Source organism: Equus przewalskii, chromosome 3 (assembly GCF_037783145.1).
Source record: "Equus przewalskii isolate Varuska chromosome 3, EquPr2, whole genome shotgun sequence".
NCBI lineage: Eukaryota > Metazoa > Chordata > Mammalia > Perissodactyla > Equidae > Equus > Equus przewalskii.
This window is the reverse complement of record NC_091833.1, coordinates 103212843-103229195: the sequence shown is the minus strand read 5'-3', so window position 1 is coordinate 103229195 and position 16353 is coordinate 103212843. Positions and strand designations below refer to the sequence as shown.

General features: G+C 38.8%; 1 protein-coding gene across 8 annotated transcripts in view; it reads right to left on the bottom strand.

Annotated features, from left to right (window-relative positions):
- Window positions 1-16353, bottom strand: part of KCNIP4 (potassium voltage-gated channel interacting protein 4) — a 1058546-nt gene that overhangs the window by 125430 nt on the left and 916763 nt on the right. The window contains exon 2 of one of the 8 annotated variants that reach the window (XM_070613073.1): window positions 4859-4960. The exons of 6 other annotated variants lie outside the window; for them this stretch is intronic. In XM_070613073.1, the coding sequence (XP_070469174.1) occupies window positions 4859-4960 (102 nt within the window). Of the gene's footprint in view, window positions 1-4854; window positions 4961-16353 lie in introns of all 8 variants that reach the window. One more of the 8 variants, XM_070613079.1, reaches the window with a different exon arrangement.

Below are 16353 nucleotides of genomic sequence, written 5' to 3'. Positions count from 1 at the left end.
ATAAACACCTATAACCAAACATTTCATATTTTGTCTTTTGCATTAGTTCCTGATTACTATCTAGTAAGTAACTTTTTGTCACCATAATGTCTTTTGAGTAAATAGGGAAAATGATTACTTTAGAAAAAAATAACTGGAGCATAGAATGATAAAGTGAATTACTCAGAGTTATACAATGGGGAAATATAGCCACAGAGTTGACAGCATTTATTTTTTTTTAAAGTATTTGTGCTCACATAGAGCATAGTAGCTAGGAATTTCTTGATACTAAGCCATCCATGAAATAATTAGTTAAGTTCTTTAATCCTATAATTATCTACAGAATATTAAATACATTTTTGAGCCAGTTGTCAACCTCCAAGATGTCTTGGAATTGGGAATAAGAAGAAGAGCAGTGTGACTGACTCTCAGAATTGTCACTGGTCCTATAGATCCCCAACTCCTAGCTGCGAAGATGTACAGAATCTGGCAAACATCTCCATTTGTCCTCCTGAGCCTTCTACATGCTGTGTGCTCCGGGAGGCTGGCCTCTGTGTATATTATCTGAACTCCTTGCCCTTCGGCTTCCTATTGGGTTTGGCCAATGGGAAACCCCATCAGGCGATTGGAGCAGAGGAAAAGAGAGAGGTTGTGGTATTTATTCTTTTGGCTCCCTCCTTGGTGGAAGTTGGGTTGATAGTGGCTGCATTCCTCTTCCAAGGGCCAGAGTCCCTGTTGTGAACAGAGTCCCTCTCTGATAGTTCTAGCTACTGCTCTGCCTTTCTTCATCTTCTGGAAACTGTCAGTCTAGAAATGATAACTTTCACTCTTGCCAGCACTTAGTGCTTCACTAGCCTTGTTGGGTCCAGAAACCCTGCCAACACCTTTGCAAACAATCTCTTCATTAAACCCCATCCATTGCCCCATGTAAGTGTGCCTTATGTTTCCTGCCTGGACCCCGACTGATACCAAATCATAGAAATTCAGTGTTGGAAAGCACTGCGCTTGGAGTCAAGTTTTTCATCCCAGATTCTTTTTTTTTTTTTTTAAAGATTTTATTTTTTTCCTTTTTCTCCCCAAAGTCCCCCGGTACATAGTTGTATATTCTTCATTGTGGGTTCTTCTAGTTGTGGCATGTGGGACGCTGCCTCAGCGTGGTCTGATGAGCAGTGCCATGTCCGCACCCAGGATTCGAACCAACGAAACACTGGGCCGCCTGCAGCGGAGCGTGCAAACTTAACCACTCGGCCACGGGGCCAGCCCCTCATCCCAGATTCTTTTTTAAATAGCTCTGTAATTTTGAGCAAATCATTTCCCTTCTCTAGATCTCAGTTTCCTCATACATAAAATAGGCTGTATTCCATTTAAAAGCTATTATTATAATAACCTATAATACTTATAGTGTTTAAAATATGATGAAGTTTTGCTTAGACACTATCTAGTCCAGTGTACCCTCCTATGAGCCAAACTCCTGAAATTGCCCTTCAGTCTATCCTTGAATATTTCCAGTAAAGCTTCTATTCTTATGACAGTCCTGGTGTTGACAGAAGGAATTGGTCTGGGATCTAGATATGAGGTGAAGGTACGTGTCTGCCTATGGTCCCTTCACACTCTAAGGTTCTCTGATTGGTTATCTAGGTGCTCCATAGTTCAGCAGGAGTTTGGGCTTTTCTGCAGGAAATATTTTCCTTTTGTTATTTGCATAATATTGATAAATTTCACACTCCTGCCATAAAAAATGAAGAGCCCTTTCTTATCTGCCTTCCTGAAAAAAGAAGATGGAATTTAGAATGAGTGTTGGCCCTTTGTTAAACTATCTTTCAGCCCTCTAGCTGTGAAGCTGCATGGCATCTGGTGGAGAAGATTCCCTCAACCCCATGCAGGTCATCGAAGGCTAGAACCAGCCTGGTCAAACCAAACCTCACCTCAGGGTTCTCTGCGGTCCAGCAGGCGGACATTTGGTGCCCATGCATTTCCTCCTGGTGGCCTAGGGTCCTCTGTCACTCTGGTACCCGGCTGTAACCACCCGCCTCTTGCCTCAAGTTCTCATATCATCTTTTTCAGTCCTGTGTCCAACTACGTAGGGCCTAGATCATGGATAGGGATCTAACGAAACACTTTTCTACTACAACGGTGGAATTAATGTGCTTTCCTTTCCAATAATCTACTTCTCCATGCCGAGGTTTTGTGTTGGATGGTCAATGGGGAAGGTAGTGGCTAGTGGGGGAGGGAGTTTTATATCTGTAGACCTTCTTAGGTCCACAAATCATAGTCCAAGCCTAGTATGGGTTCATTATCAGCCAGTTTTATGAAATCCCACTTTTATAAAAATATCAGTTTTTAGAATCATTCTGCTCCTTTTTTTAATATCTTTTATTATTATTTTTTTCCTTTCAAGAAACATCCTGACTTTTCCCTCACACTTAGTCAAAAATTGCATCCTCTGTGAAAATCTGTTTGGGATACGGCTTTATCAGATACTGGGGAAGGAAGAGTGCTAACAGGCATGACAACCTTGTTCTTCCTTAAGTGAATGTAGAGATCCATTTGAAAGTTACAGTTTACCTGTCTACTTTATACAAATGACTATTTGTTTTTGGTAAATATCTGGTAAACTGGCAATTTTGATTCAAACTTGAATGGAGAAAAGCAATGGCTCTAATAACCAACATTTACTGACAAATAGTGGCAATAAAAATGTCTGCAGCTTCAATATTGTGGAGGGTTAGGGCTTTGGCATTATTCCGGATCATGGCCTGGGCTGCTGGTGACATGCTGTGTTTGATTTGCGAGATGGTGTGCATGTGTGCGCAATGAAGGGAAAAAGTCAGAGCAATGTATCTCAACCATAATTTAAATGTTTTTGTATGTAGCATTATTACTAATAAAAGTAATTTTGTCCTGGCCCCTCCCCTCTCCCCACAGAATCTTCCAGTAGGACAGGGCTTTAAAAAGCTGTTTATTTACTGCTCTATTTCTCAGAACAGGAACAGGAACTGACATATAATAACTTTATATTGAATGAATAAGTGAATTATTTAAACCTTATTATTATGATATATTACATTTGGTCAGTGCCACTGCAATAAATTGCTATTTTATCCTGGAACTTTTGACTGGATGTATTGGGTTGTTTGAGGTACTTTCTTTATTTTCTCCACTTGTGTTGTGGAGACTAGTGAAATTTCAGGACATTCACATTTTTATTTGTTTTGTTTTTTAGAAGGATTAGCCTTGAGCTAACATCTGCTGCCAATCCCCCTTTTTTAGCTTAGGAAGATTGGCCCTGAGCTAACATCTGTGCCCATCTTCCTCTACTTTATACGTGGGAGGCTTGCCATAGCATGGCTTGATAAGTGGTGCGTAAGTCCACACCCGGATCCAAACCGGTGAACTCCAGGCCACCAAAGCAGAGCACGAGAACTTAACGGCTATGCCACTGGACCAGCCCCCATTCACATTTTTAAGTCACTAATTGAGTCCATCAGTTCCTACAAAATAGTGTGGCAGCATATAAGAAGAGCAGGTGAAGATATGGGTTATGGCCCCACACCTGGAAGTTTTCTCCTAGCTTCTTCGTATTCTGGTTCCTCACTGGCAAAGAACAGCACCTTCTTTACCTGATTCTAACAGTTGTGTGATGCTTGAAAACAATTGGTATGAAAGCATGTTCTTAAACACAGAATATTTATAAATGTTGGCCATAAATTATATATGGCATTTTCACAAAATAAATAAAAGGTTTCCCCTCTAGATATCCTCTACTTTCTACTCCTTAAGAATGCCACAAAACTGGAGAGAAATAGAAGATTGAAAGTGTGATGGTTAGTCTATTAGCTGACTTTAAGTAAAGGAGATTACCCTGGACAGTGTGGGTGGACCTCATCCAACATGGAAAAGCCTTAGGCAAACTGAGATTTCCTAGCAGAAGGAATTCTGCCTCAAGACTGAAGCATTGAATCTTTTATTTTTTTTTAAAGATTTTATTTTTTTCCTTTTTCTCCCCAAAGCCCCCCAGTACATAGTTGTATATTCTTCGTTGTGGGTCCTTCTAGTTGTGGCACGTGGGACGCCGCCTCACCGTGGTTTGATGAGCAGTGCCATGTCCGCGCCCAGGATTCTAACCAACGAAACACTGGGCCGCCTGCAGCGGAGCGCGCGAACTTAACCACTCGGCCACGGGGCCAGCCCCTGAAGTATTGAATCTTGTCTGAGTTTTCAGCCTGACAGTCTGCCCTGTGAATTTCAGACATACCAGCCTCCAGAGTCATGTGACCCAATTCCTTAAAATAAATCCCTTTATATATATGTTTGTGTGCATGTGTATGTATGTATATGTATACGTATATGTATGTATGTATTTGTTCTGTTTTCCTAGAGAACCCTGACTGATACAGGGAGAAAGTCGACAAAGAAGAAAAGTGACATCTGCATACATGTTTTCCACTTTGTAGTAGTTTTTCTAACCTAGAGATATTTCTGAAGTTTAGCAGTATCTAAATTACACACCAAATGCACATATGTGAGTTAAGAAATTTACAAGGTAGTACACTTTAAAGTGTACAGCTGCTCTGCTAACAAGTTAGGCAATGGAATCCCAAGAGTTATCTGAGTCTAGGCCTGAGATCAAACAAAAATTTCCAAATGTTTTGAAGCCCCGGCTCCTTGTCACTAACACTGTGCTATCAGTCTGCCAAACGGGAAGTGCCTCATAATTGCGCAAAAGTTCCCCTGGGTATTTAGGTAAGCACGAGTACATCAATAGAGGTGGTTTTGCAGAATGTACTATATTGATTCTTTTTAGAAGCGGAGAACTGCAATGCATGCAGACCTTAAACAAACAAAGCAAACAGTTTGGGGGGAAAAAAATCAAACTTGCTTTGAACAGCAGGAGACGACGTTTTGGCAGCTGAGCAGGGCAAGAGCTTCATGAGCCGCTCTTTAATGCTGCGCTTGGTGGGGTTCTGAGCGTAGAGGAAACCTAGAAGATATGCAATCGGTTCTGTTAATGCTGTTTGTAGAGAGAAACTAGGGCGTGTTGCATGGTTTATCAGAGGAAGCCGGCCAGGCAGGATCTGGATGCACCCATCTGCTCGGGCAATCGCAGGCCGTGTGTTGGGATCCCAGAAGGAAAAAAAATAAATCTTTTTTTTTCCCTCTGTTTTTCTCATATTTTAGGTTTTCTTTACAAACCTTTTCCTTATGTTGCATTAAAGATGTGATTAGCAAGTGGAAATAATCACACAAATAGGTCTTTTGAGTAGTAAAACTAAAATTTGGTGGCTTTTTTTGGCCTTAGGTCAGGAGTAATGCAAATATCATTGAAAAAGTTAACTGAATTGAAATTTCAATATTCAAACCAGAGTTAAGGGCCCACATGACAATTTTCTGCTCTCGTTGCTCCTCACATTTGATTACAGAGGAGATAGATGATCGCATAAATCATTCACACCGCAATCACCTGCTAGTACCTTTGCCTTCCCTGAAAGTGGAAAAATAGACGTCCTTGACAGGCAGTTTCATTAGCATAAGCTGACATGCCCAGAGATGCGACAATCCTCCACATTTGCCACATGTGGACATTAATGGATGGAACTATTCAAGCAGAATAATTCCAAAAAAGTGAGGTGTGTTCACAAAATGTTAACCCTGGAATAGACTGAGCAGTATGTGTGACTTCAGATCATCGGGGAGGAGTCAAGGAAAATCAATAGTGGGTGGGTGGGCAAGCAGCAAACACTTGAAACAACTGTTGGTGTCAGGAACAACAAATGTCCAACTCAGCATCACCTTACCCACTCTGAGTGCCCAGAAGCCTAAATTTGCATGTTGATATATAGGTATATTGCCTCCCCCAAATCAGTTTGGAAGATGTTGAATGTAAAGCAATAAGAAGAGAACCAATTTAAATCGAAGTTAGACCATCTTTATAATGTGGACTTGGCAAATGTATCACTTGTTGCTTTTCTACTTTATAGTTCCTACCTTGGGATTATAAAGAGACCTGATCACAAGGCTACCGATCTATTTCCCCACCATGCGTCCACTGGCTAAAAACCCCCAGAGATCTCTTGTGTAGGGGATGAAGTGAACTAGCAGATACATAAATCAAATCAGATCATTTCCCTGCCCTCTAAAACCTTCGTGTTGACCTTTGAAAAATATCACACTTCCTACCACGGACCCCAATCCCTGAATGATCTGGCCCTGCCTCACTCTGACAGCATTTTCCACCACTCTCCCTGTTGTCCCTAATGAATCATCACCCATTGGCCACACATTGGCCACCCTCTTGCATTTGTTGGAACTCACAAAACAGGTCCTTCCTCTGCCCTTAACACTTATGTGACATGAACTGTCTTGTTTACCTGATATCTCAAATGCTGGTTGATGACCGGGGATATAAAAGAAGATCAATAAATGTCTAACAAATGAAGGTATAAATTCACTTTTAATACCAAAAGAAGACCTGATTTCATTTCCTAGATTAGTATCTAAGTAAGCTTTTAAACTTATAAGATAAATCTGATTTACATAAAACTGACTCTTTAGTTAACGTCTACATTTCTAGAGGGACACACCCATCTAAGTGCTGTCTCCTTTGTAAGCTTCTCCGGGACTTTAGGATTTTGCTTTAGCTTCCCAAGCCGAACATTCTGCTTCTCCTTCTTCATGCCATTTCAAGTCTCCATGCCATTGTAACCACAGTCTGGTGGCCCTTCACCAAGTATCAACTTCTACAAGCCCATGTGGGCTTTAAAATTCAATTCAAACACACTTGCTTCTGGTAGACTTTCCCTGTGTATCTCCAACCCTCCTGGAGGGAAGAGAGACCTCTCCCATCCTCTGCTGTACCTTCTCTATTGTTCCTGCATCACAGCCTACTGTAGAGCGAGATCCTATTCTGACAAGGAATTAGAGAGAGAAGGTTCCACCAGCCCCCTGTAGTCGGAGAGAGACTTTAGTTTTCCCTCTCACCCAGCTCTTGTGCTTCAGATTAGATTTTGCAATGTCTAGCCAAACTCTACAGTCACCCCCAAAACTGGCTTGTCACAGACACTCAAGAAATATTTGCCAGTTGCTTGATTTCCTCTTTTCCCTTAAATTCTGATATCTGCTAAGCTCACTTTCTCTATGACAGCTTCCTGGACCCTCAGGCCTGAGTGTGGGGGAGGAGCTTCCTGCTTCCCAGCCCTTACAGGTATTAATGTTACACTCTCTGCCCCCATCCCCAATTTGGCAGTTAATGATGTTCTTCCCTGGAGCATCTTTTGAACTGCTCTTGGTTCTACAAGGTAGACAGGTTGCTGTTTTCAATCAGGAGTTAGAAGTCTCAGATTTTAGTCCTTGTCTTATTACTATTTTAAGTTGAGTGACTTTGAACTGGTTATTAAACTTCTTTGGGTCTCTGACTTTTCTTTGTAAAACAAAGGATTTATACTAAAATATCTTGGTTCTCAAACAGTTTAAAGTCTCTTTTAGGGATATATTTAAATATAAATTGTACATGATTAACACTTTTTCTTTTATTTTTGAGAAAGACTGGCCCTGAGCTAACATCCGTGCCCATCTTCCTCTACTTTATATGTGGGACACCTACCACAGCATGGCTTGACAAGCGGTGCCTTGTCCGCACCTGGGATCTGAACTGGCAAACCCCAGGCCACCAAAGCAGAATGTGTGCACTTAACCACTGCACCACTGGGCCAGCCACTGAACACACTTTAAAGGAAGATGATATAATCCAAACTCCCTACAATGTATTACAATAACACCCATCATGCCATCAAAAATCAGCAGACATGTGGAGCAGAAAAATGTGACCCATAATCAAGATTTTTTCAAAAGCAGTCAATAGAAACAGACTCTAGGATGACACAGATCTTGGAATTAGCAGAAAATGACTTTAAAGATAAAGAGGGTCATAATAAGTAAATAGGTGAAAAATTTTAGCAGTGAAATTAAAACTACAGAAATGAACCAGATGAAAATTCTAGAATGAAGAGTAAAATACCTAAAGTGAAAAAACTGCTTTAGATCTGCTAAAGAAGATTAGGGACTACTGAAGAAAGAGTTATGAGCTTGATTAGACATGAAAAGAGACAAATCATCCAATCTGAATAATAGAAAGGAAAGGGATTAAAAATTAAACAGATCCTTAGCAATTTGTGAGACAATATCAAGTAGTCTAACGTGAATGTAATTAGAGAACCAGGTGAGATGGGAGAGGAAAATGTGAAAAAAAAAAAAAAGGCCTAAATATTCTGAATGTGTTTACAAACGTCAATGTAAGATCCAAGATCACAAAATCCAAGAAACTTGTGGCACCACAATCAAGATAAATACAGGAGGAATCATGTAAAGACTCATCACAGTCAAATTGCTGCAAAGAAATGTGAAAAATCTTTAAAAAAAAATCCTAGAATAAAAGGACATATTACATATAGAAGAACAATAATATGAGAAACTATAGAGGCCAGAAAAAAATGGAATAAGTGCTGGGGGAAATATAAAGACTTTCAACCCAGAATTCTACATGCAGTGAAAACAGTTTTTTGAGAATGAAGGTGAGATAAAGATAGTTTCAGACAAGCCAAATCTAAGGGAAATAATAGCTATTAGACCTATATTACAAGAAAGACTAAAGGAATGTCTTCAGGCTGAAAGGAAATGACATGATATGGAAACTTAGCACTGGAAATCAAAAATATGTGAATAAATACAAAATATTACCTGGATTTCTCTGTATTTCTTTTGTTTAAAACAAAAGTATTATGCAGTTTATTACATCTGTAGATATAAAGTTTCTGACAGTAATAGCATCAAGGAGGAGGAAGGTGAATGAATTTCACTGCTGCACATTTTCCACAAAGTGGTACAATATTAACTCCAGTTGTCTGAAGAAGTGAAGGAGACATATTACAATCTCTAGATGCTGGGAAACAAGGAAAAATAACAACAGAACGTGCAGTCAAAAATTCAATTGAAAAATTCAGATGGAATACTGAAAATATTTAATTTACCCCAAAGAAGTTAGGACAGAGGAATAGAGAAGCATAGAGCATACATAATAAGACAGTCGACCTATACTCAACCACATCACAGAATCAGAAACCAAATCCTCCTTATTCACTACTCCATCCCCATTACCTTGCACAGTGCCTGATATACAAAAAGGGCTCAATCAACGTCTACTGAAAGCATGAAATCAGACTGTGTATCTTATATGATGGTCTCAGGATGTACAGAATAGCTGCGTGTCCGTAAAATTAGCAGATGAATTTAGGATCTGCATGGTCTATTTTCTCACAGTGTGTGAGGCAGTCCCCTCCTCATACTCTAAATGGACAGATGCGAGTGCAGGCACTCGGCCAAGGATGATGCTGACTGCATTCTTCAGCCAATGACAGCAAAAGAAAAGCGATGGGAAAGGTAGGTTAACCAGCGGAGTGCCTTAGTACAGAGGCCGTTTTACCCCCATAAACACTAAACACTCTTTGATAGATTAAGTACCTTACATCACAGAAATATTTATTTATTCATTTATTTCAAAAAGTACTTATTATGATGCATACATTACAAACATTTTAAACAATATTTGCTGTAGAACTGTGGATGCACAGTGGTCATACAAGAAAAGTCCCTGCTCTCCGGGATCTAACCATCTATCACAACAGCTATTACATTGCATAATTGATTTCTCATTCTCTCACTAAACTCCGAATTCCTTGAGGGGAGGATTCTGTTCATTCATTAATTCATTTATTCCAACACGATTTGTTGAATTCCTACAATGTGCTAGGTACTATCCCAGGTGCTGGGAATAATGAAGTGAACAAGCCAGACAGAAATTTCTACTTTAATTGATCTTACATTATAGTCAAGGAAGAAAAAAAAAATAAGCAAAAATAAACAATTTATCAGATAGAAAGCAGGGATGAAGTCTAGAGACTTCTGTTGGTGGACAGGTTGGGAAGAGGGATGAGGAAGATTTGTAATTTTAAATATGCTGGCCAGGGAAGGCTTCACTGGAATTATATTTGAGCAAAAATATCTAATGAAATAAAAATGTTTCTTACCCTAATTTGATTATTAGCAACTAGTAAAGTGTATTACACATTTAGGCACTAACATATTTGTTGAATAATTAATCTTATTAAGTTATTTAATATTTGTTGGTACCTACAATGGACAGATTAATATCTTAAACTAATTGACTATATAAACCACTGAGTCCAATGATCTAGTTACAAATTTATTGCCTTAGAAATCAAAATTGTCAACTCCCTTATCCCTGCATGTAGAAGTTAAACCAAACTTCTGGTGTACTAGCATTTCAAAAATCATGGAAAAAAGCAACACAAAAAGAGAATAAAAAGTAAATGTGCAGACAAATAGGCCACTTTAAACTGTGATATAACTGAATGAAAATGTATTCATTTTTATCAGGGGGAAAAGTTTCATCTTACAAAGACTCACATTACTGAAAACAAATCAGCCCATCATCATGTTAGTTGCTCCATATTTCTGACCCTCCAGATTTTAATAGTGGTACATGCAAGTGGTCATTTTTCATTGGCTGCTTTTTCCTGTTATGTAAATGCCATTATATGTAAATGTCAGGTTTCAGTGGTGAGTGATGGGCCATGAATTATGAATTCAACGAGTAATGATGATGGCTACAGAAGTGGTAATTTCACTATAATGAGAATTATGCTTATTTCCCTCATTTTTGTAGTATAGCTGATAGCAAAAATGAATATTTTCCATGGCTTAGCATGGGAAAAAAGGCTCCTGCTCTGTAATTCACAACCCCGTTCAGCTTCTATCTTGTGCTTTTGAATTATGGACAATGTTTTTCTTCCTAGATCCTAAGCCTGTTGATGTCTGGTGGAGGAAAATGGCTAATAATGTTTCCACAGACATAGTGTCTTCCCATGAATCAGTAACGATGACAAAATCACCAGGAGTTTCAGTGGCACTGTGATGCCATCTGTGTCTCCTTTGAATCATTGACAAGCTGATTCATGAGCAGTGACTTGATGCTGGGGCTAGGAAGCACATTCTTCAGCAGTTACAAATGTGGATTTATCACTGGCATGTCTATTTTTTAAATAGGTTTATGGCTCATAAATGCATACATTCACAGATCATTTAGTATTTTCAAATTCTTTCCTAAAAAAACAGGGACCCAGATAATTTGGGGTTCATACTCTGGTGATAATTCTTGCTGAAAATGCTTGCCAAACCATACTAAATGTTATTGGATCCTGCAGTCAGCCCACGATTGTAATTGTTCACCTTTAAGAAGGGTAGCAGCAGAGTTAGTGACTGAAAATGAGGGAAAAATATCTACATTTAATTTTGGAAGTTTATGAATTTTGGAGGCAGAACACTGACCTTCTTAATTGACCTGTTTTCTTTTGCCTGATTGTAAAACAGTTACCTTCTTTATCTATCAGTTAATTCAGAAGGAGGGAGCCAGAAGGTGCTTGAATTTGCTGGAAATAATGTACAGAATCTAAATGCAAATGGAGTAAATTGAACTCTACTTAGAGCTGCTACTTGAAGACACCTGTTTCTCATAACATGAATGCTAATCTGTCTGTCAGCCTCCTGCTCTCTCTCCTACGTCTCTCTCTGCCTCTGTCTGTCTTCCCTAGCTCTCTCTCACTTTCTTCTGGACTCTTTGTCAGTTCCTTGTCTCTCTGTCTCCCTCTCCCTCTCTGTGTTTCTCTGGCTCCATGTCTCTCTTTGTCCTTCTAGGTCTCTGTTTGTATCTCGCCTTTATCTTTCTCTGCTCTTTCTATCTCTGTCTCTCTCTCTCTGCCTGTGACTCACTCTCTCTTTCAACCAAGGCAGGGTCCCGTTTGATCATCTTTACCTTTGTGTTGATGATGTGCCTCATGAAACATTTAGGGAGAGCTTTAGTTGGCTGAGTCCAGGATAATTTTTGTAAGTTGCTGCAGGCAACTGTTAAGTAAATGGCTAGATGGTCGAAAGCTACAATGCTTTCCAAACCCGTACTAAGTGCTTGCGATTGCCGACATCACAGCCCTGCTCTGTTGGCAGAACTTGCCAGAGAATACTAGCAGAATACAAGAACATGAAAAAGCATCAGTATTCTTTGGGATCCTCTAAGATTCATCACTGAGCCCAATTTTCCTTTGCTCCTCTGCACAAATTGCCACAAGTGCTTATACGGTGGTATGTTTTGTGTGGGAGCTGGGAAATTATCTGGAATTCCCTATATATTAGTACAGTGACAGGCCCTCCTGGTTTGCCCAGGACAGTGCTAGTTCATGACAGTTGTCCAAACATTCTCTCTGTTAGTACCCTTTTTGTGTCCAAAAATGTTCTGGTGTAGGTGGTAAATTATATGGTCATGCTATGTCAGCAATTAGAATGGTCTGTCCCCACAGAGTAATGTACAGTCATTTACTAAATGGTCATTTCATTACACTGTAAATAATGTAAATTGTGCAACTTCATTTTAAAAATGATGTTTAAAAAATAGCCATAATTAGTAGGAAAGATGAAATAGAGAGCCCAATTGTAAGTATTTGCATACAATGGAAAATTATCCAGCTTTAAAAAAGAAAGAAATCCAGCTACATGTAACAACATGGATGAAACTTCAGGGCATTAGGCTAAATGAGATAAGCCAGTCACAGAAGGACAAATACTTCCACTTATATGAAGTATCTAACACAGTCACATTCATAGAGAATAGAATGGTGGTTGCCAGGGGCTGGTGGTAGGGGAAAATGGGGAGATGTTGTTCAACTGGTATGAAGTTTCACTCACACGAGACAAGTAAGCTCATTATGTTGTTCTGTTCCAAAATATGGTGCCTGTAGTTAACAATACCGTATTGTGCACTTAAAACTTTGCTAAGGGGGTGGATCTCATGTTAAGTATTCTTACCAATATAAAAAAAAATGTAAGTAATTTGGGGCATATTAACTGTAACACTTGTAATGGAAAGACTTGCAGCGTTGGAATCAGAAAGAACTGGTTTGAATCTAAGCTCTGCTACTTTTTGTTTGCGAGACTTTGGAAAAAGGACTGAACCTCACCGAGCTGCTTTGATCTCACTTGTATCATGAAGAAGAATAATAATGTCAGTCTTTACTCTGTCTTGAGAGGTTAGGAGGTTCAAATTAGTTTCCACATACGCAGCTCCTGGCTAGATAATGTTCTCCTCCCCAGAGATGCTGGGAGAAATGTGTTTAAGGTTCAGCACTTCAGGCAAAAAGGAATATTTCAAAATTGACAGCAGTATCTTTTGATATGACAGAAATTAAAGCGTCTGCATCCCCACACCCAAATCTCTATATTGAGTGTTACCTCTTTAATAATAATTTTACTATAAATATGAATTAAACCTAAATCCTGTTGCGCTATTCCTTTTCTTCAAGCTAACACAAATAATCTATGATATTTGTGTTTCTATATTTTAGTACTTTTTAGTGATCAAGCTTTGTGACTTCAAATTTTTCTCTGGAATAAGTCAATCACGTATTAAAACCAGAAAGCTCATTACAACTGAATGAAGTTTATTCTTCTGATGACAAGAAACCATGAATATAATTTATGAATTGAGTTTTAATAAGATTTGGGATTATTAAGTTCATTTTCTTGTCAAAAAGAGTCTTTATTACATAATGAATCTTTCTGTCCCTCCACTGCCCTGTCCACATTAATTTTCGTATGGCCTAGGCTACTCTGTTCATTTTATGATTGGCCAGTCACCTGACTACTAACCTTTTATAACATACTCAATAGGACTTTTCAAAAATAAAAAGCTACTTTCCTTTTGTTCCTTCTATTCAGCTTCTTGAGGAATAAAATCTGAGAGTCTCACAGTCCATTATAAGAACTGTAGCTTTTACTTAGAATAGCTTTTACTTTTGAATGATTTTTGAGCGAAAGAGTGATGTAATCTAACTTAGCTTTATTTAAGGAATATTCATTGTGCACCTACTAGGCGCAGGCAAAAGAAAACCTAGTTTCTGCTCTCGTGACATTTTTAGTCTAATAACAGGGAAGGTGAATATGAACACAAAATTAAACAATAAAACAGGAAAGTCCTCTAAATTTCACTTGAACATGATCTCGCCCTAAGGAAAGATGGAGATAAATAATGCCTAAAACGTAATGCTCTAACAACAACAATAACAAGAAGAACTTTCTATGTGCCAAATACTTTTCAAGCATTATGGCATTTAACCTTCACAAGAAGCCCCTGAGGCAGATAATATTGTGATGGCCACATTACAGCGGAGGAAATTTTGGTAGAGAGATGAGTGCAGCTTATAAGCGGCAGTACCAGGATATGAACACATATCCATCTGTCTAACTCCTGGGTCTGACATTCTGATTTCTATACTACACTAATAATGGCTTTAATAAATAATTAAACTGCTTCATTTATTGGATGTGTCTAAAAAATTAGATATTTGTTTCACTTTGTGGAGTGGTTTTTATTTCCTTCCCCGTCCCCCCAGTTAGGTTTCTTAAATCACCCTATCCTGAATATAGTACCGAAGACTTGGGACCTATGTTTCTCTGCTAGAAATATTGCCTCTAATTCCATTTTCTGTGGGACATCCGTCAAATTCCTGATGATATTAAAAAATAATAATGCAGCTGAGGAGAAAGCTGCACTAGGAGATCCAATTTCTTCATCTGAAAAATGGGGATAATAATATGTGACACTTACTAATCTCAAGGAAGTTAGGAGATGAATGAAGTAATTGTTTCTGCAAAATCCTTCAAATGCTAGAAGAAATAACATATAATCCACTATAACTTCCAACGTGAAACACTACTTTCCTCTCCATTTTGGTATTCAATCTTCATCTTTCAACAATGAATTTATTCAGTAAAATTACTTGTTCATTAATCTAACCAATAAATATTTATTAAGTATATTATATGGCAGATCTTGTGCTAGGCACTTGGGAAGAAAATCAAATAAGATATGAAATGAAGCTCAAGTGTTTACAATTCCATGAATATCAGTTGATTGGCCCTGGCTTCTCATTAGAATCACCAGATTGGCTTAAAAATATTAGCCACTCCAATCAATTCAGACCAAATGAATCAGTAGCTCAAATGTGAAGACAAACTTGAGAACGATTGTTCTGTTCCGGGTCAATCCAAAGCCAGACAGATTTTCCTAAGAACTGTAGTTTCGTAGTTTTGGTAATACAAACTGACCTCTAGTTCTTTCTACATAGGCATGATACTGGGTTGAATAGTGTCTCTCAAAAATTCATATTCACACTGCACCTCAGAGAGAGGACACACACATACATACTGTGAGTGTGTATACACTCACATTCACAGAAGGAAGAAGACCTTGCGAGGATAGAGGCAGAGACTGGAGTGATGTAGCTGCAAGCCAAGGAATGCCAGTGATTGCCAGCAAAAACCAGAAACTAGGAGACAAGCAGGAAGCAGATTCTCTCTCGGAGCCATCAGAAGGAACGAACCATGCTAATACCTTAATTTCAGACTTCTGCTCTCTTAAATTGTGGGAGAAAAAATTTCTGTTGCTTTAAGCCACCCAGTTTGTGGCAATGTTTTACAGAATCCCTAGGAAACTAACACAGGCATCAATTAACACATTTGCAAAGACACTAGAAAAAATTAAACTACACCATGACCACGTTTACCTCGTCTGCTTTACATAGAACACTCTCATATGCAGTGTCCCTCAAAATCTAACATCTGATGCTGTACTTATGAAACCTTTATAATAGTACTGGCAGTTTTTGCAAATTGCTACCAAGCATATTCATCCCAGGTAAATTAATCCACTAGACACTACAACTGAGTGGATTTCTACCTGTGTGGAGTTGCCACGTTCTATATTCTGCAGTTAAGGTAAGGTAAATCTCTGTTGAGGGTAAGCATTCGCAAAGAACTAAATTTTAAGTAAGGATCTGCCCATTTTTGTTTCAGATTAATTAACCACATATATATTGAATATGAGATGGTTTTCCATATCACTGAGATTAATAACCTAATTACAATGGCCTAAAAAGTGAGCACAATTCTCCCACTGAAACTCGTCTGTCTATTTCCTGTTTCACTCTTCTCATTCTGTCCTTGCCACCTACTGGGCTCTGCACCTGAAATGTCTTATCTCAAATATCTTCAAGGTCACTCCTCTCCCTCCTTCAGATCTTTGCTCCAACATTAGCATCTCAGTGAGGCCTCCTCTGACCATCCTTTTTAAAACTGGACCCTCATCCAACCACTCCCTATTCCTCTTTCCTACTTTATTTTATCCTACAGCTTGGTTTATGTCATGGGCTTAATTGTGCCCCCCCCAATTCCTCTCATGAAGCCCTAATCCCCAGT